We start from the raw sequence: 21,708 nt of genomic DNA on the forward strand, positions 1-21,708 counted from the left end.
TGTTGTTGACGTAACTGATAAAGTTGTGTTCACGTGATCAAAAAGCAACGTCTTCAAATCGTTATAATATGCTGTTGTTGAAATGTATGATAAGACTGTGTATTTGTTACTGACGTAATTGATAAAGTTATTGTCATATGATTATGAAATAATAACGTGTTCGAATCGTGAAAATAGCCTATAACAAAAATGCAAGATAAAATTACGTATTTATAATTGCCATTTCTCTATAATAAATCTTATACGAATCTAAATAAACCGAAGTATAAATTCGAATGCAGAACCCATGGAAAACCAAAAAGAAAAAACATAAAACAAAAATGGGTGTATGAGCCTGCCTACGTGTCTGATTCCTATTGGCTGAAATACGTCGTAATCTTCTCTTATTGGTCACTTAACATTAAATCCACGTCGCTAGCGAAATTCAGTTCAACAAAATTATTATTACTATTATAACATAAGAAGAATCTGTTATTCTCGTTGATTCTGAAAACTCCAAATTATATTTTCACGTCGCTATGTATAATAAATCCTTAATATTTGATCCTTTTCGAACCCTTTATATATATATTTAGTGAGATTGTTTTTAATAGATCTGTGCTTTTTGAATTGTGCACGCAGTGGAACCTTCAGTGCACCGAACTAGTTCATCGTTAAATAGATCTGTTTACTAACCCTAGAATTTCCAAAAAAAAAAAAAGGAATCAAAATCGATTCCTTATGGCGGAAGGAAGATCAAAATTGTTATTTTTGTTATGCATTTTATCGTCATCGTTAATTATTTCCATTGCAGCGTAAGTTTTTTAAATTTTTTAATTTTTTTTTTGGAATTTTTATGGATTTTTATGCTGATTTTATGCTCAAATGGTGTAACAGGAAGAGTTATTATGACATATTACAAGTTCCGAAAGGTGCTTCGGATGAACAGATCAAACGAGCTTATAGGAAGCTTGCGTTGAAGTATCATCCTGATAAAAATCAAGGAAATGAGGAAGCTAATAAGAAATTTGCAGAAATTAGTAACGGTATTTCTCATTTTCGAAGAGTTTTGAGTTCATATAGTTTGGGATTGATGTGTAGTTGGTTGTTGTTTAAAATTTTTGTGATATTGAAATGCTTATTAGATTATATCTTGAAATAATTTGAATTGATTGTGTGATAAGTGGACGTAGAGGGTTAATATAGGGATTGATGAGCTCATTTAGCTTGAGTTGGGGCTCTATCAGAAACAACCTCTCTACGTCTTTGGATGTAGTGGTATGGACTGCGTACATTTTACCCTTTTCAGACCCCACGATGTGGGAATACACTGGGTTTGTTGTTGTTGTTGATGATGATGAGCTCATTTAGATGACCTTGACTAGTTTGGGATTGATGCGTAGGTTGGTTGTTGTTGCAAGTTTTTGTGATATTGAATGCTTATTAGATGATATTTTGAAATAATTGAATTGACTGCGTGATTAGTGAACATAGAGGACTAATATAGGGATTGATGAGCTCATTTAGCTGGCCTCGACTTGTTTGGGATTGATGCGTATTTGTTGCAAGTTTTTGTGATATTGAATGCTTATTAGATGATATTTGTGCTTATTAGATGATATTTTAAACTAATTGAATTGAATGTGTGTTAAGTGGACGTAGAGGATTAATATAGGGATTGATGAGCTCATTTAGATGACCTCGACTAGTTTGGGATTGATGAGTAATTGTTTTTTTGGCAAGTTTTTGTGACATTGAATGCTTACTAGAGAAATTATCGAGTAGCTCATATTGCTGTTCTCAGCTAGTTTGAGATTGATGCATAGTTGTTGTTGTTACTTATATGGCTTGATTCTATCTATTTAGTATGGTGACTTGTTGTCTTGGGTGGGTTTGTAAGCTTAGTTCTCTTTTGTACTCATCCACTTGGGGATTTCCAGCTTATGAAGTGCTTTCGGATGGTGACAAGAGGAATATATACGACCGGTATGGAGAAGAAGGTCTTAAACAGCATGCTGCTAGTGGAGGCAGAGGTTCAGGAATGAATATGCAAGACATATTTAGCCAGTAAGTTGATGCCCTCTTTCCAGGTTCTCCTCATCTTCATTTGGTGCTTATTTTTTTTTCTTCTTGTCATTGGATGTGAGCAGTTGAATATGGAACTTCCTTTTTTTTTGCCCGGAGAGTAGGGTGTGGTGGGGGGAGGATTTGGTGAGTAGGAGCCCTAGATATTTTTATTTTCTGTTGGCATATCCAACAAGTGAGAAATGCAAAAGGATTCTGGTATTAGCACGTGATGAATGATATAAAGTGTAATAAGACTTGACTTTGGAAGAGGTTGAGGTAAGATGGCCTGCAGTGGAAAATGTGGTGGTTTAGGTGCTGCCAAGGCTTACCGCTGAACTATCTAATTCCAGATCTTAGAGACAATAATTTTTATAAGACTAGTTACCTTCTTTAAGTTACGAATAAGAAGTAAAGATACCAAAGAAATAATTAATCTTACTTCTTAAAAAATCCTTCTTATAAGGTTGCAAGGATTCCACACGCAAAGGTGAAAAGAAGAGAAACTCTCAATATATTAATGTTGTGTTTAAAATAACAAAATTTACATTATATATAGGAAAACTATCCAAATAGCATGAGATTAGAATCTACATTTATGGAAATAATAAATGAAATCTAACTAGGAAACTCTAAACTAGAAAAACATGTAAAAATAATACGAAAAACTCTCCTAAGGAAATAAAGAGAAGTTTCAAAATTTAATCAAAACACGTGCCCCTTCCAAGTCACTCTCTATGTGACTTTTCCTCCCTTTTGGGTGAGGATTTGAAGCTCACTATTGGGGCTCCATATGGGCCCGATCTTCTTTCTCTTGGGTTTGGAGTTGAATGAAATATGTGTAGCACTTAGCCCATTCTTCTCCACGATTCTTGGACTCATTGTTGGGCTCTTCTTCCATCATAAGCTTCTTTGTGATTTTCCGTTGAAGCCCAACAATCTTTGATTGAGACCTTGACGGTGGTCTTATTAGGACTTCTATAGCTCCCTATTTATTGAAATGGATTGCAATCTTTATTGCTAACAAAGAAATAATTTGCAAGGTTTTTCGGCGGAGGCACAATGGAAGAAGAAGAAGAGAAAATTGTTAAAGGAGATGATGTGATTGTTGATTTGGATGCAACATTGGAAGATTTATACATGGGAGGTTCCTTGAAGGTACTTCCTTTATTTGTTTTGTATATTAATACTGGAGCCTCCTCACCAAGTTAGCATACATACATTTAATTGTTGCGACCGTTATCACTAATCTATCACATACTTGACTTTGTAAAATGCGCCATATATAGTATCACCTTATAACTTATAAGAAGTTATTAAAAGCCGTAGGCCCATACCACCATACTCTGCAACTTATTAAAAAAAGAATTTTAACTTTTTCATTTTTCCTGGATGTTTTATTAACAACTAATAATGAACCTGAGTTGAAAGAAGCCAGAAAGTTATTTCCCCACATCTACTCAAGTTTCGTCTTGCATATAAGTTGTTACCCAGAAGATGTGAAAATACAAGTCTTTTTTGGCACAACCGTTCTATTTAGATTGGACAGAAACTGCTAGAATTCTAATGTTAGATGGTGCAAGTTTTTCTTTTTGGGTGGTTTTTGTGATAGTGTTGGGGCATCATGAAACGAGCATTTCTAGCTACATCTGTTGATTAGTTCACTAAATGTTAACTTAAGGGAGCTTTTCAACGACCAAATTACGCCTTTTTGGCCAGCTATCTTTTCTGGGGATATTGCGCTTTAGCATTTTGCTTCCTATGTTTTGGTGACTAAAACAGGTTTGGAGAGAGAAAAATATTTTGAAGCCAGCCCCTGGTAAGAGGCGTTGCAACTGCCGCAATGAGGTTTATCACCGGCAAATTGGTCCAGGAATGTTCCAGCAGATGACAGAGCAGGTGTGGTTTATTGATGCTTGTTGCAACAGATATACAGAATAATCCCTTTATTCAATTACCGGACCTTGATCAGAGAAAATTAGACTTAGTCTTTTGTGGTACCGGACCTTGATCAGAGAAAATTAGACTTAGTCTTTTGTGGTATTTCATGTGTTTTCGAAAATATAGCATCTGAATTTTCTTAAACTCTGTAATTGTGCTCTGTAGGTCTGTGACCAATGCCCCAATGTGAAGTTTGAAAGGGAGGGCTATCACATTACTGTGGATATTGAGAAAGGAATGCAAGATGGACAAGTAAGCTTTTATGCAGAGTTCTTTTCTGATATGCTTAATTTGATACCAAAGGTTTCATACCAGTGCACTTTTTAACTTAAGTTTGTGTGTACACAATTGGGCATAGTTCCTTGTACCCGTTTTGCCATTGTCAGGATCTTCACTAGTGTTCACGGAGCATTTGCTTTCAGTGTTCTTCTGGCCATTATGACTTTAATGTTACTCTCTAACCACTTGAGCCTTGTAGTTCTGCAACTACTAGTAAAGATTAGCCTTTGCTAGATGTTGATTTCAGCGGCTCCTTGCAGTCATCCTTATGTCCTGATGTTGAACCTCATTTCTGCCACGTCTAAATAAGACTAGTGAATCTGATGTTGATCTAAAATGCATTTTAGGCCATCCCAGAATAGCCTGATGGCAGTACATGGTAGACCTATATTTGCTAGGATTTGATAAATATTTGCAGAATTTTAGGAACATCCAGTAAAATTTGGTCAATTTTTTCTGTCTTGTGTGCATAACTATGTGCAACAAAATGTTAAAGCGACTTATTCCTTTTATTATCGTCCTCTGAGAGCTACTTTGGTCTGTTTGTTTATGAAAATCCATTTCACTGTTTCAACTAATTTTGCTAAATTGACTTAAATATACTCTTTGTGTATATCTCCGACTCATTTAACTATCAAAGGCCTTCCCAGCTGTTAGGGTTCACACTTTTGATTGTTGATGGCCTTTCTTCTTTTAGTAAGTCTTTTTGAATTGTTTTGAAATTATAGGAAACTTCTTTTGACAGGAAGTAGTATTTTATGAAGATGGTGAGCCTAAGATAGATGGTGAACCTGGAGACCTGAAGGTTTGACTTTTATCCGATGCTACACAAAATGGACTTCATTATTATGCATGATACTGTAACTTATATTCTGTCTTTATTATATCTCGGGCAGTTCCGTATTCGCACCGCTCCGCATGATCGATTCAAGAGGGAAGGAAATGACCTACATACAACTGTTACTATTACTCTGGTAATATTTTTTATTCATTTACCAGAATGCCTGACTGTCAACCCATTCATTCTTCAGCTTGTGATTGAGAAATGAAGTTATCAAACTATGAATGTTGTTTAAGGAGAATTAAGATGGGAAATTAGAATGACAAAATGTTGGGGTGTTGTGTCTTAAAACATACATTGGTGTCTGGAATTCACAGAGATGAATGCACCTCTAATTCAAGCTTCCAAAAGATGCATGCAGAGCCAGTTTGCTTTATCCCAACCCAATGTGTTTTGCCTTTGTCCACCTCAATCTTAATTCCACATGCTTGTGCATATATTCCCATAAATGGTGTACATATAGGAATGAGTGGGCATTTATTAAACCGTGCTGCAGCGGACAGTGTGTAGATGCCTCTTGAATGTGTTGTTTCAGTCTTTTGGATCAGAAGTGATCCAGTTTCATGGTGACTGACATTGTTGTCGAGCTTTGGTGGTATATGAACCAACCATTGGAATCCCTCCAGAAACTTTGGTCATCAATTTGAAGACCTTGTTAGCTTGTAAAACGGTTTCTTTGAGTCTCAATGGGTTGAGACAGTATATTCACCAAATTATATTTGGTTTGAAACAAACCTCATAGAGTTGGTCCATATTTTCAGATGAATACTTAGAATTGGGCCGATGTTAGAGACTATATTGAAACTTTCCTAGCTCTTGAAGGGATTGAAACACTTTCCGTGATCTCTTGTGTGAGGAAAAGAGTGATGAGTGTTCGCGCAATTTGAATGTGTTTTAGCCTTATCTTCAGCTTGTTAGCTATCTTTTCAATCTCCATTGAAGATAGAAACTCGGTTAACTTTGTCATAGAGGAACAGTTGTGAATATGCTCTCATAAAGACAATTTTAGATCCATTTGCATGGTGAGACTTGTCTTCAACTTATGCAACAAATACGCAGTTCATTGCTTGTATTCACAGGTTATTCTTGATAAGTCACTTGTAGAGTTGTCCGGTGTAAATATCTGTATAGTTTTATCGGTGACAACCAAACGAATAGCGTGCTATAAGCTTAAAGGGGTCCTAGTTTGACTCAATCTGTCCTTAAGAATAACAAGATCTCGGAAGGCCTCTTATTACTAACATCACTAATTTAATTGATTATGATATTCAATTCACCTTTTCTCGTTGATCTCAACACTTCCATTTTCTTCCATGCAGGCGCAAGCACTGGTTGGTTTCAACAAGACCGTTAAGCATCTCGACGACCATTTGGTAGATATTAGCACAAATGTAAGTTTTTCCATGCAGTCCAAACCGGCTACGATTTCATATAGGTGTGCACCCAAATTTTTTTACAACACCTGTATTCCTCATTATCGTTATTCCACAGGGGATCACCGAGCCAAAGAAAGTGAGGAAGTTCAAAGGCGAAGGGATGCCACTGCATTTCAATAACAAGAAGGGTGATTTATATGTTAAATTTGAGGTTCTTTTCCCTACATCATTAACAGAAGACCAGAAGAAAAAGGTCAAGGAAATTCTTGTTTAGGATATACTAATGTCTTTTCAATCCTTAGAACTTTTTTGTTCCATATTTTCACAAACATCGCGTCAATGTGTCGAACCTTACTGTAATCTTACAAGGCGTTCTCATCGTCAAATTTTCCGAGCCCTTGAAGTCCTATTAATTTTTTGTTACCAACATCATTTGAGATGTAGTTTTACAGGCCATTTGAACTGACTAACAAGGATATGATTGAGCAGATTTGAGAACTTTATATTGTATTGGACAATTACTGCAGATTAGATATTTGCTAGCACAACTTTGTTCAAGTGATTTACATTTACCACTACATACGCTTTATTCCATCTTATTGTGTGCTTTTGTGTTTTTGTTTGTTATACTGTTATATGTCCTGAGCCGGGGGTCGATCGGAAACAACCTCTCTGCTTCATTTGAGGTAGTGGTATGGATTGCGTACACTTTACCCTCCTCAGACCCCACTTTGTGGGAATTCTCACAAAGTGGAAATACATTGGGTATGTTGTTTGCTTTTGTGTTTTTGTTTGTTATACTGTTATATGTCTCGATCTGGGGTCTATCGGAAACAATCTTTCTGCTTCATCTGAGGTAGTGGGTAGTGGTATGGACTGCGTATACTTTACCTCCCCGAGATCTCGCTTTGTTGAAATACGCTGGGTATGTTGTTGTACTATATACTCGTCGGTAGCACATGATTTACTTGATCTGCGTACACCCCACCCTCTCCAGACTCCACTTGTGAAACTACACTAAGCACATAACATTTGCAATTTTTTCATTTGATGTCTGGTATTAATATTAAAGTCTTATTAATTTGAATTCACGTTATGTATATTTCGTTAGAATAAAGCGTTCTCTATCAAAGATTTTTCATAACGTTGGTAGCATATGATTTACTTGATATGTGCACACCTCATCCTCCCCAGACTCTATTTGTGAAACTATGCTGGACGTATAAGCAATTTTTTTTTTATCATTCGACGTCAGATATTTATATTAAAGTTTTATTAATTTGAATTTACATCATAATTTTGTTAGAAGAAAGAGTTATCTATCAAAGATTTTTCATAATCATTAAACATTACAATAAGCTTTTCTCCATCATTGTATCAGACTAATGCATTTATCACATGTTCGGGTCATTGTACTAAAACTAGTAACCTCAACCACAAGGTTGGTGTGGTGGTTCAGCACCTCACCCCTTAAGCAAGAAGTTGGGGGTTTGATTCCCAACTCTGGTGAACAGAGAAAACTCTGTGGCCAGTTCCCTACCGCTTAGTGTACTGACAATGGAATGGAAGATTAGTCTCACGCTTAGTGCACTGACAGTGGAATGAAAGATTAGTCTCACGCCGCTTAGTGCACTGACAGTGGAACGTGAGATTAGTCTCACGCATAGTGCACTGATAGTGGAACAGAAGATTAGTCTCATGGTTGCTGACTGTGGATTAGTGGAATGGAAGATTAGTCTCACGCCGCTTAGTGCACTGACAGTGGAACGTGAGATTAGTCTCACGCCGCTTAGTGCACTAACAGTGAAACAGAAGATTGGTCTCACGGTTGCTGACTGTGGATTAGTCTCACGGTTGCTGACTGTGGAACGGAAGATTAGTCTCACGCTTAGTGCACTGACAGTGGAACGGAAGATTAGTCTCACGTCGCTTAGTGCAGTGACAGTGGAACGAAAGATTAGTCTTGGAAGATTAACGTCGCTTAGTGCACTGACAGTGAAACGGAAGATTAGTCTCACGCTTAGTGCACTGACAGTGGAACGTGAGATTAGTCTCACGCTGCTTAGTGCACTGACAGTGGAATGGAAGATTAGTCTCACGTTTAGTGCATTGACAGTGGAACGTGAGATTAGTCTCACACCGCTTAGTGCACTGATAGTGGAATGGAAGATTAGTCGAACGTGAGATTAGTCTCACGCCGCTTAGTACACTGACAGTGGAACGGAAGATTAGTCTCACGGATGCTGACTGTGGATTAGTCTCACGCCGCTTAGTGCACTGACAGTGGAACGAAAGATTAGTCTCACACTTAATGCACTGACAGTGGAACGAAAGATTAGTCTCATGCCGCTTAGTGCACTGACAGTGGAACGGAAGATTAGTCTCACGGCTGCTGACTGTGGATTAGTCTCATGCCGCTTATTGCACTGACAGTGGAACGGAAAATTAATCTCACGGCTGGTGGCTGTGGGGATACCTTGGGAAACAAAATACATAAAACTAGTAACCTCTATATATGGCTATGTTAGGTCTAATTAATTTAGAAATTAAATATGACAGCTCAAAGTTACATTTATTTAATAAAAATAAAAGCCTATTTAAGTGTATGTCTTTTACTATTCCAACCTTCCATTTCTACAATTAGTTTTCTATAAATAATTTTTCTTCTAAATACTGAAGTAAGAATTAAGATATTATATCATATATTTATGAATATAATATTGAATCTATATTCTGTTTAGTAAAAGTATGGATAAAATACTCAAAATATCCTTTAAATACCAAGACATTAAACATCAGAAAGTCATGAAGGGTAAAATTATAAATGCAAAAATTAAAAGTTTACTAAATATGCAAGGAGATACTTTTACAAAACAAATCAAATAAAGCAAACCACGCAAATTAAAATATAATTTTTTTCTTCCATTTTCGTTGTATATTTGATATTCATTTTGAGGATCGACTAATTCGCTCTTCGATATTTCACATTTTGAAGAGGAAGGAAACTGCTTCGTACCAAAAACGACTTCATTATGAAAATTAGAACCAGTGGCAACATTGTAAAAAAAAAAAAAACAGTCCAGGGTACTAAAACTCTCATTTTGCGTAGGTTCCAAGGGAAGAGCTCCACGACAAGTGTGTATCGTACGCAACTTTACCATGCATTTCTGTTAGATGTTGTTCGTAAGATTTGAAGCCGTGAACTTCTGGTCATATGACAGCGCAACTTTATCAATTACTCCGAGATGATGTGGCAACATTGTAAATAACTCCAAAATCAAGCCTATTTCCAAAAACCATAATAGTGGTTGAAATCAAAACTCCTACTAATTTTTTTCTTTTCTTAAAAAGCTTTATTTTACAAAATTCAAACCAGTGGCAATGTTGTAAATAACCTCAACAATCAAGCCCACTTTCCAAAAAACCATAATGGTGGTTAAAACCCAAAAATTAAAAAAACCCTTTTCAGACAAAATCCAAAATTTTCTCCAAACCCTTAATTATTTCTCTCTCTACAAATACAAAAAGCTCAAAAATTCTCAATTCAAATTCACTTCATTCAATTCAATTGATTTTTGAACTTAGCTATAGCTATAGCTATGTCACTCCGGCCGAATTCGAGAACGGAGGCTCGCCGGAGCCGGTACAAAGTGGCGGTGGATGCGGATGAAGGAAGGAGAAGAAGAGAAGATAATATGGTTGAGATCCGTAAGAGTAAAAGAGAAGAAAATTTGCTTAAAAAACGACGTGAAGGTTTACCGCTTCAACAACAACAGCAGTTTTCAGCTACTGCTGCTGCTGTTTCTCAGCTCGATAATAAGAAGGTATCAGTTTTTGTTTGCTTAATGATTTTGCTTAATTTTATGTTTACTAGAGAAAAAAATTGTGATTTTATTTGAATTTGCAAGTGCGATCAATGTTTATGAGCTTAATTAGTATTTTTTTCGTTTAATTTGAGCTTAATTATTTGTAGAAAATTTGCTTAATAATTTGTTTGCTTGATTAACTTCAGTTGTTGGAGAGAAATTTTGCTTGCTTACTCAGTTTTTTTTTTTAATTTTGTTTAATTTTAAGTTTGCTAGAGAGAAATTTTGTGATATTATTGGAAATTGCAAGTGCGATCAATGTTTACGAGCTTAATTAGGTATTTTTCGTTTAATTTGAGCATCGTCGTTATCACGTTTTTGCTAGATTAGTATCAAGATTTCATTTCTGTTTGCTTAATTTTGCTTAATATTATGTTTGCTAGAGAGAAATTTTGTGATTTTATTTGAAATTGCAAGTGCGATCATTGTTTAAGAGCTCAATTAGGCCTTTTTTTTTCCGTTTAAGAAGGTATCAGTTTTGTTTGCTTAATATTAACTTCAGTTGCTAGGTGCAAAATTTTTGTTATCAATTTATGAGCATCGGAAGTATCATGTTTAATGATTTTGCTTAATTTTATGTTTGTTAGAGACAAATTTTGTGATTTGATTTGAAATTGCAAGTGCGATCAATGTTTACGAGCTTAATTAGGAATTTTTTTTTTCGTTTAATTTGAGCTACTGCTAGTTGAGAACAAAATTTGAATTTGCAAGTGCGATCAATGTTTACGAGCTTGTTTTTTTTTTTTTTTTTTTTTTTGTTTAATTTGAGCTACTGCTAGTTGAGTTGTGTTTGGATAAAAACATGATAGTTTGTTTTTTTGCGAGTTTAGTATCACTACAGCAACAGTTTTCAACTACCATTGCTGCTGTTTCTCAGCTAGGTGCAAAATTTTGTTATCAATTTATGAGCAAGTGTTAATTTCTGTTTACTTAATTTTATTATTTTTAAAAATTTTTTTGCTTAATTTTACGTTTGCTAGAGAGAAATTTTGTGATTTTATGCAAGTGCGATCAATGTTTACGAGTTTAATTAGTTTTTTTTTTTCCATTTAATTTGAGCTATTGAAGTTTTTGTTTGCTTAATTAACTTCAGTTGTTAGGTGCAAATTTTGTTATCACATTTTTTGCGAGATTACTATCAAGTATTCATTTCTGTTTGCTTAATTTTGCTTAATTTTATGTTTGATAGAGAGGAATTTTGTGATTTTATTTGAAATTGCAAGTGCGATCAATGTTTACGAGTTTAATTAGGGTTTTTTCCGTTTAGTTTGAGCAACTGCTAGTTGAGTTGTGTTTGGATAAAAACATGATAGTTCGTGTTTTTGCGAGTTTAGTATCAACTAAATCTGAATTTGCAAGTGTGATCAATTTTTACCCGGTGTTAATTTTTTCAAGCTTAACTAGCTCGCATGCAACTCGACTAATTTCACTAATACTTGATACTTCCCATGAAAGCTAGGACAGATGAGAAGAAATCACCTAGTGTTTTTGTTAATTAAATGGTCATTCAGTTCTTAGCCTTATTAGATTCAATAGTTTATTTGAATTGTAAGTGTGATCAAGGCTTATAGCGTATTTGGCCAAACTTCTGAAATCAGCTTAATTTGAAAAGTACTTTTGGTGAGAAGCAGTTTGTATTTGGCTATTAATTATAGAAAAAACTCTTGAGCAGCAATTCGTGTTTGACCAAGTTTTTTCAAAGTGCTTCTAAGTTCTGAATGTATTTGGCACAAACACCTTACTTTTGTAAAATATTCATGCTTTCTAGTATAGATTTCCGTCAATTACTTGTTTCATTCCATTGTTAGGCTCACTTATCCTTATTGGATTCAGTTTCTATTTGAATGGCTAGCGCGGTCGATGGTTACTCAGTGTTCATTCTTTCTTCACTCAGTTCTTAGCCTCATTTTTCCTTGTTGGATTCTACTTTTATTTGCATTGAAAATGCGATCAATGATTACGTGGTGTTCATCCTTTCGAGTTCTTAAGGATAACTTTTTTACTTGTTAGAGAAGCATAATATTTTCAATAGTTAGGTATGAAAGCTAAGGAGTTTAAATATATGGTCTGCTATGTTTCTCCCTTCTCTGCAAAGCAGAAGTGACAGAATCACTGTTTGGAGAGTCAAACAGGTATTTTGAAAAACTATTTAAGAAATAGGAAGAAATCTATTATTGAATCTACACTGAAAAATTAGTTAATTGACACCTACTTCAAATACAGTTACGCTTATTGGGATGGAGGAGTAATATTGCGCCAAATACAGTGTCGTGCTGCTCTAGCAACAAACTTATCTGCTTTGATTTTATTGCTTTTATAACCTTTCAGCTGGAGAGTCTTCCGGAAATGATTGCTGGGGTTTGGTCCGATGATAGCAGTATGCAACTTGAATTTACAACACAGTTCCGGAAACTGCTTTCAATTGGTCAGTTTTGCTTTGCTTTTTCCTAAATATGTTTCTGTTGATCACCTTGACAATTAACGTTTTTCCTCTTTGTATCTCTGTTTCTTAATTTGTATTGCCTTCTCTTCTGGTTGTGTTGGCAGAACGTAATCCTCCTATAGAGGAAGTGATACAGTCTGGGGTAGTTCCTCGCTTTGTTGAATTTCTTGCTAGAGATGACTATCCTCAACTGCAGGTTGTTACAAAATCTATTGCTTTTTTTTTTTTTCGTAGCGTGTCTTTATTTCTAATTTTTACATCTTTGGCATCCTATGATCTAGTTTGAGGCAGCATGGGCTCTTACAAATATTGCATCTGGCACATCAGAAAACACTAAAGTTGTGATTGATTATGGTTCTGTTCCAATTTTCGTCAAACTTCTAAGTTCACCAAGCGACGATGTCCGTGAACAGGTAAAAACTATAAATATAAGAGGGCTAGGGTTACATGTTTCTTTGTATAATTGTCATGATAGCATGTCTATTAAGCACCAAATGCTAATTTATTTCTGGAAAGTTAAAAGTTCTTTTATTTTGAATTTTTTTTTACTTTTATAGGCAGTTTGGGCTTTGGGAAATATTGCTGGTGACTCGCCCAAGTATCGTGACCTTGTGCTTGGCCATGGAGCCTTAGTGTCATTGCTAGCACAATTTAATGAGCATGCAAAGCTGTCTATGCTGAGAAATGCTACCTGGACATTGTCAAACTTCTGTAGGGGCAAGCCTCAGCCGCAGTTTGAGCAGGTTTGACTTTAAAGAAAAAATTTATTTCAATCTTTTAGTTTTTTCAGCTATTTATATTACTTCTGATTGTGCCTTTCGAAATTCATTGCTCAGACAAAAGCGGCACTCCCCACTCTTGCTCGTCTTATCCACTCAAACGATGAAGAAGTTTTGACAGATGCATGCTGGGCTCTTTCATATCTTTCTGATGGAACTAATGACAAAATCCAAGCTGTTATTGAAGCTGGAGTTTGTCCCCGCCTTGTTGAGCTGCTACTGTGAGTTATAGATCTTACTTCTGTTTTTTAAGGGTTTTCGTTATGTTAAAATCATAGCTTTCTCACTGCCTTCGTCTTCTTTTTGTGAGTAGTCATTCTTCACCATCTGTTCTCATTCCTGCCTTGCGCACTGTTGGTAACATTGTCACAGGAGACGATATCCAAACTCAGGTATTTATCATCCTCCCTTGGGCAATATATATAAGATTCTCTGCTTTAGTCAATTCTTCATGTTTGACTTTCATTTTTTCCTCATTTAGTTTTTAAATGAGTCTTTGTGTAAACATGAATCTCAATATCTAATCCATCCGTACGTCAGTTGTCTAGCATCCTTTTTTTGTTTGGGTAAATTATTGCAGATGAGAAAAAATATAATTGAATCTAGCTCTATTGAATGTTAATTCTGATAGTCAACTATATTCTAATATCAAAGAAAAGATGATGTTAAGATTGGGCTAGTCAATTGGTTCTCATGCATTTTCTGCCATGTTGCTAACAAAGTCTTCACCAATTCATTCGTGTACTTCAGTTTTCACATTTGCCTATTGGATAAGGGGTTTATGGTGTATGTTACTGTCATGATTATTTCTAGAATAAACTTTTCATTGCTCAACTGCCCGCATGGATGGTGTTGCACCGCATCATTCTGTTTACTTTGTGCTCGCGCAGGAACTCTATTTATTCACTCAAGTCATTTATTCTAATCGAGTGTATAGGAGAAGGAATCGAGTAGAGAGGGGATTCTCTAAATTTTTGGTCCTGAAACATAAGATGAGAGTGAAATCGAATTAACTTCTGTTGCAATCCTTTTATTCTCCTACCAAAGGTGGGAAAGCTCCAAAAGGGTATATTGTAAGGCAGAGGTATATACTCCATCAGTGAGGAGTTAGTTGCAACCTTCCATTTTTGCTACCTTTCAAATGTGGTGGAAAGGAAATGGACAAAAAAAATCTACGTTTTTTGGTTGTTAAAGCAAATTATGTCCTACCTAATTTATCAGCTGGATTCTTTCTTTGATGGACATTGATGAACCCATTTTATTTAGGTTATGATTGACCATCATGCTCTTGCCTGCCTTCTTAACCTGTTGACGCAAAATTACAAGAAAAGCATTAAAAAGGAAGCTTGCTGGACAATCTCGAACATTACAGCTGGTAATCGAAATCAAATTCAGGTATTTGTGCTTCTTTATCAATTGACAGACAAATGAAAAGAAGTGAGAAAGAGAACCTTTTTAATGCGATTCAGTAATGTATAGTGATACTGATAATATAAATAGGCTGTGATCGAGGCTGGCATTATTGCTCCTCTTGTCCATCTGCTACAAAATGCTGAATTTGAGATAAAGAAAGAAGCTGCTTGGGCAGTTTCAAATGCTACATCAGGTGGAAATAATGATCAAATCAAGTATGGTTCCTTTCGCAAATTCAATTTCATCTGGTTAATCTTACATCTAGGTTGAAGCTCATATGTAAATTGATTTCTAGGTTCTTGGTGAACCAAGGTTGTATAAAACCATTGTGTGATCTACTGGTTTGTCCTGACCCAAGAATAGTTACGGTCTGCTTGGAAGGGCTTGAGAATATTCTGAAGATCGGGGAAGCTGAAAAGGATCTAGGTAATACAGAAGGCATAAATGTTTATGCCCAGTTGATCGATGAGGCTGAAGGTCTAGAGAAGATTGAAAACCTCCAGAGCCACGACAACACTGAAATCTACGAGAAGGCAGTGAAGATCCTCGAAACTTATTGGTTGGAAGAGGAGGATGAACAACTTCCATCAGCTGATGCTCAAAATTCTGGATTCAACTTTGGAGGGGGTGATCTACCTCTTCCATCAGGAGGATTCAACTTCAGTTGATACAGTATGTCATTCTTTCCTTTTCTATGATTATTTCTTCTCCGTCGACGACAGTTGACTTTACAACTTCTGTTCTTTTGAGCACCTGTTTTATGGTGTAAATTATTTAGCACTAGGACGTGTTAAATGGTCCTTGGGCCTAACTCCACCTCAAAAGCTAGTTCATGAGGGAGGATTTCCCAAGACCATATAAGAAAGCCTTCCCATAGCTAAGTGAACAATGTGGGACTCAACACTCCCCTGCACGCCCAGGACCGGATCTATCTAGAGCATTGACAATGTAAGATCGGGGCACAACATCGGTACATGACATCGGTACATGACTTAGGATGGGTATGGCTCTAATACCATGTTAAATGAACGTGAGGTCTAACTCAACCTCAAAAGCTAGCTCATGAGGCGAAAGACCATATAAGAAAGCCTTCCCATTCCTAAGTGAATGATGTCGAACTCAACAGGATAAAATGGACTCCAATAGAGCAAAATGGATAAGAGGAAACCTGTTAATTTGGATATCGTGATGTAAAACTAGTCACTTTGCCTTTGATTGATCCAAAATGGTTTATTTCACAGTTAAAACTCGCTGCGGTTTCTGATATGTATCATTGCTATGATTCTTGATTCTTTCCAGGTTTGGCTAGCAGGTCAGTCGTTGGATTTAAATTGGAGAAAGCGTCCTCTTTAAACAATGTGTAGAGTTTTCATATGTTTCGGGGGTTGGGGTGGGGGTGGGGGTGGGGTTGCGAGGTTCGGATTTTACATATATTTTCATTTATTTCTTGAGTGAGTTTGTATTGTATAAGTTACCTTTTCCCCTAAGATATATTGGTGGTGGTGGATAAAACATAAATTTTATACACACATGTTAATGTACAAGTCATACATATTTCCATTTGATGTCAACATATACTACTACTTTCCATCTTTGCTTCTTGATTGCTGAGGCTTAAGAAGTACTACAACATTTACAAGAATGAGGTGGTGAAATTATTACCATTATGGAATGTGTTTACTTCTTTTGATTATTTGCCAAGTATGTTTATATGTTCACTTTGGGGTTTTGGAGAAGGATTCTTGGTCTTCTTACACCTTAGAGGTTTGATTTAGACATTTAGTCACTTTTATTTTTTTGATAACCGTGGTGTCTGGTCAAGCTTGCGCGTGCTCCGACTAATTTCACGGGATATTTGCTACCTTCCACTAGCAACAAGTATCAGGTAACTCTGTCCATTAAGGCTAGAACAGGTGGGAAGAAATTGCCTAGTGTTTGTCTCTGTTGGGAATCGAATCTGAGACCTCATGGTGTTCAACTCAATTTCATTGAACCATTAGACCACACCCTTGTGTGCTACATTTAGTCACTTTTGTGGCTTTCGCTTCAATAATCAAAAATCTACTCATACTAGTAAGAGTCGCTAAGTTGGTGCATGTGGTATCCTTGTAAAGGAGGCTAGAGATCAATTCCTCTGCTAATGCCTCGATTAATTTCACGGGATACCTGTTGTAGACACGTAAAATTTATTGAATCAAATTCATATAAAATTTAGATTTGATCCATATTTTATTGGGTCTAAAATTAGTTTGGGTTATAACCCCGTTTTATTCTTCCTCAAGGTCCATCTCACCTTGAGGTCCAAACTCATGTCATGTGTCAAATGACATGGCATTCTAGACAAATTAAAGACCAATGAGGCAAGGCTACACGATCAAATGAGGTGGCAATCCAAGTCAAATTCAAGAGCCAATGAAACATCGCCAAGTGTTCCAAATGACATGGTTTTTGCCAATCACAAGCAACCTTGTCACATAATATTTGTGATAAGCTTGAAAATTGAATGGACCAATCAGAATGAGGCAGAAGAGGGTTATTTACACTTGGACTGTCTACCCCTACAACTATAAATTGGAGGGTTACATAATTTTCTGAGATCATTCAGCAAGTATTGGAGGAAGCTTCTGCATTGACTACACAGCTCTTCAACGAATCAACGAGATCCAAACGCATTTCTAGGAGGCTTAAATCATCCTACATTCGAGAATCACGCTGCGAAGGCCCTCGAATCACGAAAAAACTTCGAGAATCACGCTGCGAAGGCCCTCGAATCACGGAATCACGAAAAAACTTCGAGAATCACGCTGCGAAGGCCCTCGAATCACGGAAAAACTTAGGAGAGAAGAATCGAGAGAATAACGGAATTGTATCCACAAATTTTATTTATATAAAATCATTATTTCTTTTTATTTATTTTTGCTTGCAGTTAATTTTCTGCATCCACGAAAATTTGTTGTGAACACCTGCCACCTCCCACTAGCAACAACTCTCAGGTAACTCTGTCAATCAAGGCTAGTACAAATGAGAAGAAATCACCTAGTGATTGTCTCTATTGGGAATTGAACCTAAGATCTCATCGTGTTCGATTTAACTTCATTGAATTACTAGGTCACGCCCTTAGGTGCTACATTTAGTTGCTTTTGTGGCCTTCGAATTTAGAAATTGGTTAATTTTTCAAAATTAGAAGCTGTAATCAGGGGCGGATCCAGAATTTTCAGTGAGGGGTTCAGTTGTACATATATGGACTAGTTGAAGGGGGTTTAACCTCTACTATTTCTATATAAATTTTTTTTTTACCATGCAAAAATAGTATAATTTTTTGATGAAAGGGGTTCGGATGACCCGTGGACCCTGTGTAGATCCGTCACTGGCTGTAATTATAAAAAAAATTCACGTAAGAGTGGCTAAGCAATCCTCGTAAAGGAGGCCAAAGATCAATTTCCCTCCGCTAACGTCTTCTCGCTAGTAATATTTTATGTAGTAACTTCATGATAGGGATAATGTTGAAAGAAAATGATAATTTTTTTTTTTGATTTTATAAATTATACAAATAAATTGAAACTACTACTCTCGCCGTTCAATTTTACTACTCCTATGATCATTTTCTCCGTTTAAAAAAGAATGACCTGCTTTGACTTGATACAAAATTTAAGAAAATAAAGAAGGTTTTTGAATCTTGTGGCCTTAAATTAAAAAAGTTGTGTCAAATGTACCAAAATGTCATTTAATCTTGTGGTGCTAAGCATGTCATGTGTAAAGTTGAAATTAAAGTATTGTCAAAAAAAGAAAGGGGTCATTCTTTTTTAAACGAACTAAAAAGAAAAACATTGAAACGGAGGGAGTAGTGTCCATCATTGCAGGGGTTGTTCCTCTTCGGTGAAAAATTATGCTATATATGCATGGTTAAAATTATTTTTTTTTATATATAAATATTAGATGTTGAACCCCTTTCGGTTAGTTCGTATGTTCACTTATGAATTCCTTTGTGAATATCCTGGCTCCGCCACTGACGGGAATAGCAAAAAAGATTTGAAATTTAAGACATGCCACGTGAAACATGAATTATAATAAACGAATTCTCCACTCCCAAAATTTGATGTCTAAAACTTTAGAAAATAAAATAAAATTTTCACTCACAAGACCTCCAAATCATACATTATTGACTCCCAAAAAATTTCCAGCTTCTAACTCATTAGTCCCCACATGTTCCCTAAGTGGTCCTCCCGCCAACCCAATATTTTCGGTGTCTAACGATACTCGTACACTATTGACTTGCTATTTATCTTATGGGAAATACATTAGATAATGACTAGCGAAAGTAAAATTATTTACGTAGTGACTCTAATTCAAGAGAAATTAGTATCTCGTAGAAATAACAATATGCACAAATGCAACATTCAGTCAAGGGTGTGCATTGATCGGTTCGGTTTTACATATTATCGATTCGGTTTATCGAGTTTCATTTTTCAAATATGCTAAACTCGATTTTTACTCTTTAACGGTTCGATTTTCGATTTAACTGATAAGAAAATACCCATAAAATAAAAATAGTAGTAACTAACATAAAAAAAAATAATCAAATCTTAGTTGCAAATAAAAATCCTATATAATGTGTTTTAATTTACAAGAATATTCAAGTTTGAACTAAATGTTGTTAGGCGAAATTAAGAGTTTGTATAATTGAAATAATAGATTTGTTAATTTGTAGAGATTAAACAAAAATTAAGAGAAATATGTAATAAGTCATATATATATATATATATATATATATATATATATATTCTTATTAGGTTATCGGTTTACCCAATAAAAAAAATCAAACCGAACCAATAACCCAATAATTTTTTTTTTATAAAACCATTAAAAAAACGTTAATCCAATAACAATAAACAAATAACATTTTTATCGATTCGATTTATCGATCGGTTTGATTTTTGCACGTACTTTATAAATTAGCCGAAATGCATTCAAGCTGATCGAAACAATATAATGCAATAAAATATAGAAAGTTACTCCATCCTTAAATTCATTGTAGTACACAAGGTGAGTGAATACATGTATACAAGTACAACAATGAAAATGTGCATCACTAATAACATAATTCTTACAACCACTTTATTGTTTCATCAACAAAAGTTAAAAAACAAAAGTAGTAATAGTAAGTAACAACTTTTTCATCAATCAAGATCCATTCTTTTTATGGAAAATAATTGACACCCTCACAATTATTACTACTCCACTACTTCTTGTTCTTCTGCACATTGTAATGAACCTGAAAAATATAAACTGCAATATCATATAAAGAAATTATACAACAACTAATACAACAAGAACAAAAATGACAAAAGAGTGTTCTTTTAACTGAATAGATTTGGAGGTAGGTGGTGGTGGGCTATGAAAATAGAAAGGGAAATATGGTACAATGGGATTTGGAGGTGGTGGAGTTATGTAACCATAAGGGTTGTTATTTGGTGGCGGATAGTTTCCGCCACCATTCCCGCCACCACTACCACCAGTATTATTTGGTGGCGGATAGTTTCCGCCACCATTCCCACCACCCCCGCCACCAGTATCTGGTGGCGGGGGTGGGGGTGGACAAATGTAACCAGATGAAGAGGGTGGGGGTGGGGGGGGGGGTGGGGGTGGAAAATATTGAGGGGGGGGGGGGGGGGGTGAAATTGGTTGACAAGGGTTGTCACAAGAAGAACACATTGTGCAAGAAAGTTGGTCTTTAGCCATAACTTGAGAAAAATGTTTGTTGAATGAAATCAACAAGAGGAAAGTTAAAACATAGAAAATGAATTGAGAATGTTGAGGTTGGGGTAGGGGTTGGGGTGGGGGTGGGGGTGTCCTCATTTTATTTTTTTTTCAAGAAAGTAATGAAATGAAACCTTGGGTGCCAAAAAATGGAGAAGATAAAAAAGAAGGAGAAGAGTAGCTTATGTCACTATAAAAATGAAAAGAGTTTGGTGGAAGAGTAAGAAGAAACCAAATATACAATTTAAAATGTAGCAAGTGTGTACATGAGTGGTAAGAAGAGAATTCTAACTTGACTTGCCATGGGTACATTTTTTTTTTTTTGGTTTGTTTTCATGTGGTGTCAGTTACGGCATCGTAAATGATCTCTCTATCTTTATAAAGTAAAAATAAGGTTATATACGCACTATTTTTTTTTTTTTGGTTTGTTTTCATGTGGTGTGAGTTACAGCATCGTAAACAATCCCTCTATCTTTATAAAGTAAAAATAAGGTTACATACGTACTATTTTTTCCAGATCTCATTTGCGAGAGCATACTGAATTTTTTCTTGTTGTTGTTGTTGTATTTGGTGTTAGTTACTCTTGATTTTGATTAATTCAGATTAATATCGAGTAAGAAACGCTCCTTTCTTTTCTATTTGGGACATCTACTTTATGAGAGATGGAACGATCATATTCATTGCACCGAACGCTTAACACCTTAGTGATAATCATGAATATATCGATAGAAGATAATTCCGACTTAAATTACCTTTTTTGAGATCTCATCTGTGAGGTTATGCTAAATTTCTCGTTGTTGTTGTTGCATTTGGTGTTAGTTACTCTTGATTTTGATTAATTCGAATTTGTATCGTGTAAGAAACACTCCTTTTTTTATATCCAGAATTCAAACTTGAGACCTCTACTTTATGAAGAATGAAATGATCGTATTCATCGCACCGAACGCTCAACACCTTAGTGATAATCATG

At 35.7% G+C, this 21,708-nt stretch overlaps 2 protein-coding genes across 2 annotated transcripts; both read left to right on the forward strand.

The window, feature by feature from the left end:
• Window positions 1–415: 415 nt before the first annotated feature.
• LOC107855124 (dnaJ protein ERDJ3B) lies at window positions 416–7,025 on the forward strand. The gene is made up of 10 exons (XM_016700119.2): window positions 416–794; window positions 877–1,025; window positions 1,920–2,046; window positions 3,087–3,201; window positions 3,826–3,942; window positions 4,150–4,236; window positions 5,009–5,068; window positions 5,160–5,237; window positions 6,424–6,495; window positions 6,596–7,025. The coding sequence occupies exons 1-10, from the start codon at window positions 721–723 to the stop codon at window positions 6,752–6,754; spliced, it is 1,038 nt and encodes a 345-aa protein (XP_016555605.2). The 5' UTR covers window positions 416–720; the 3' UTR covers window positions 6,755–7,025.
• Window positions 7,026–10,069: 3,044 nt separating this feature from the next.
• LOC107855118 (importin subunit alpha) lies at window positions 10,070–16,571 on the forward strand. The gene is made up of 11 exons (XM_016700108.2): window positions 10,070–10,304; window positions 12,675–12,771; window positions 12,894–12,985; window positions 13,071–13,202; window positions 13,347–13,532; window positions 13,626–13,789; window positions 13,882–13,960; window positions 14,835–14,963; window positions 15,069–15,196; window positions 15,277–15,653; window positions 16,281–16,571. The coding sequence occupies exons 1-10, from the start codon at window positions 10,080–10,082 to the stop codon at window positions 15,647–15,649; spliced, it is 1,605 nt and encodes a 534-aa protein (XP_016555594.1). The 5' UTR covers window positions 10,070–10,079; the 3' UTR covers window positions 15,650–15,653; window positions 16,281–16,571.
• Window positions 16,572–21,708: the final 5,137 nt, after the last annotated feature.

Source organism: Capsicum annuum, chromosome 6 (assembly GCF_002878395.1).
Source record: "Capsicum annuum cultivar UCD-10X-F1 chromosome 6, UCD10Xv1.1, whole genome shotgun sequence".
NCBI classification, from domain to species: domain Eukaryota; kingdom Viridiplantae; phylum Streptophyta; class Magnoliopsida; order Solanales; family Solanaceae; genus Capsicum; species Capsicum annuum.

What these genes read in the sequence shown, in the direction of transcription:
- LOC107855124 (XM_016700119.2), top strand. Translation starts at nt 721, where the DNA reads ATGGCGGAAGGAAGATCAAAATTGTTATTTTTGTTATGCATTTTATCG. An exon ending in TTAATTATTTCCATTGCAGC is followed by an intron (nt 795 to 876) that starts GTAAGTTTTTTA and finishes ATGGTGTAACAG; the next exon opens with GAAGAGTTATTATGACATAT. An exon ending in GTGAACCTGGAGACCTGAAG is followed by an intron (nt 5,069 to 5,159) that starts GTTTGACTTTTA and finishes TATCTCGGGCAG; the next exon opens with TTCCGTATTCGCACCGCTCC.
- LOC107855118 (XM_016700108.2), top strand. Translation starts at nt 10,080, where the DNA reads ATGTCACTCCGGCCGAATTCGAGAACGGAGGCTCGCCGGAGCCGGTAC. An exon ending in ATGACTATCCTCAACTGCAG is followed by an intron (nt 12,986 to 13,070) that starts GTTGTTACAAAA and finishes CCTATGATCTAG; the next exon opens with TTTGAGGCAGCATGGGCTCT. An exon ending in GGAAATAATGATCAAATCAA is followed by an intron (nt 15,197 to 15,276) that starts GTATGGTTCCTT and finishes ATTGATTTCTAG; the next exon opens with GTTCTTGGTGAACCAAGGTT.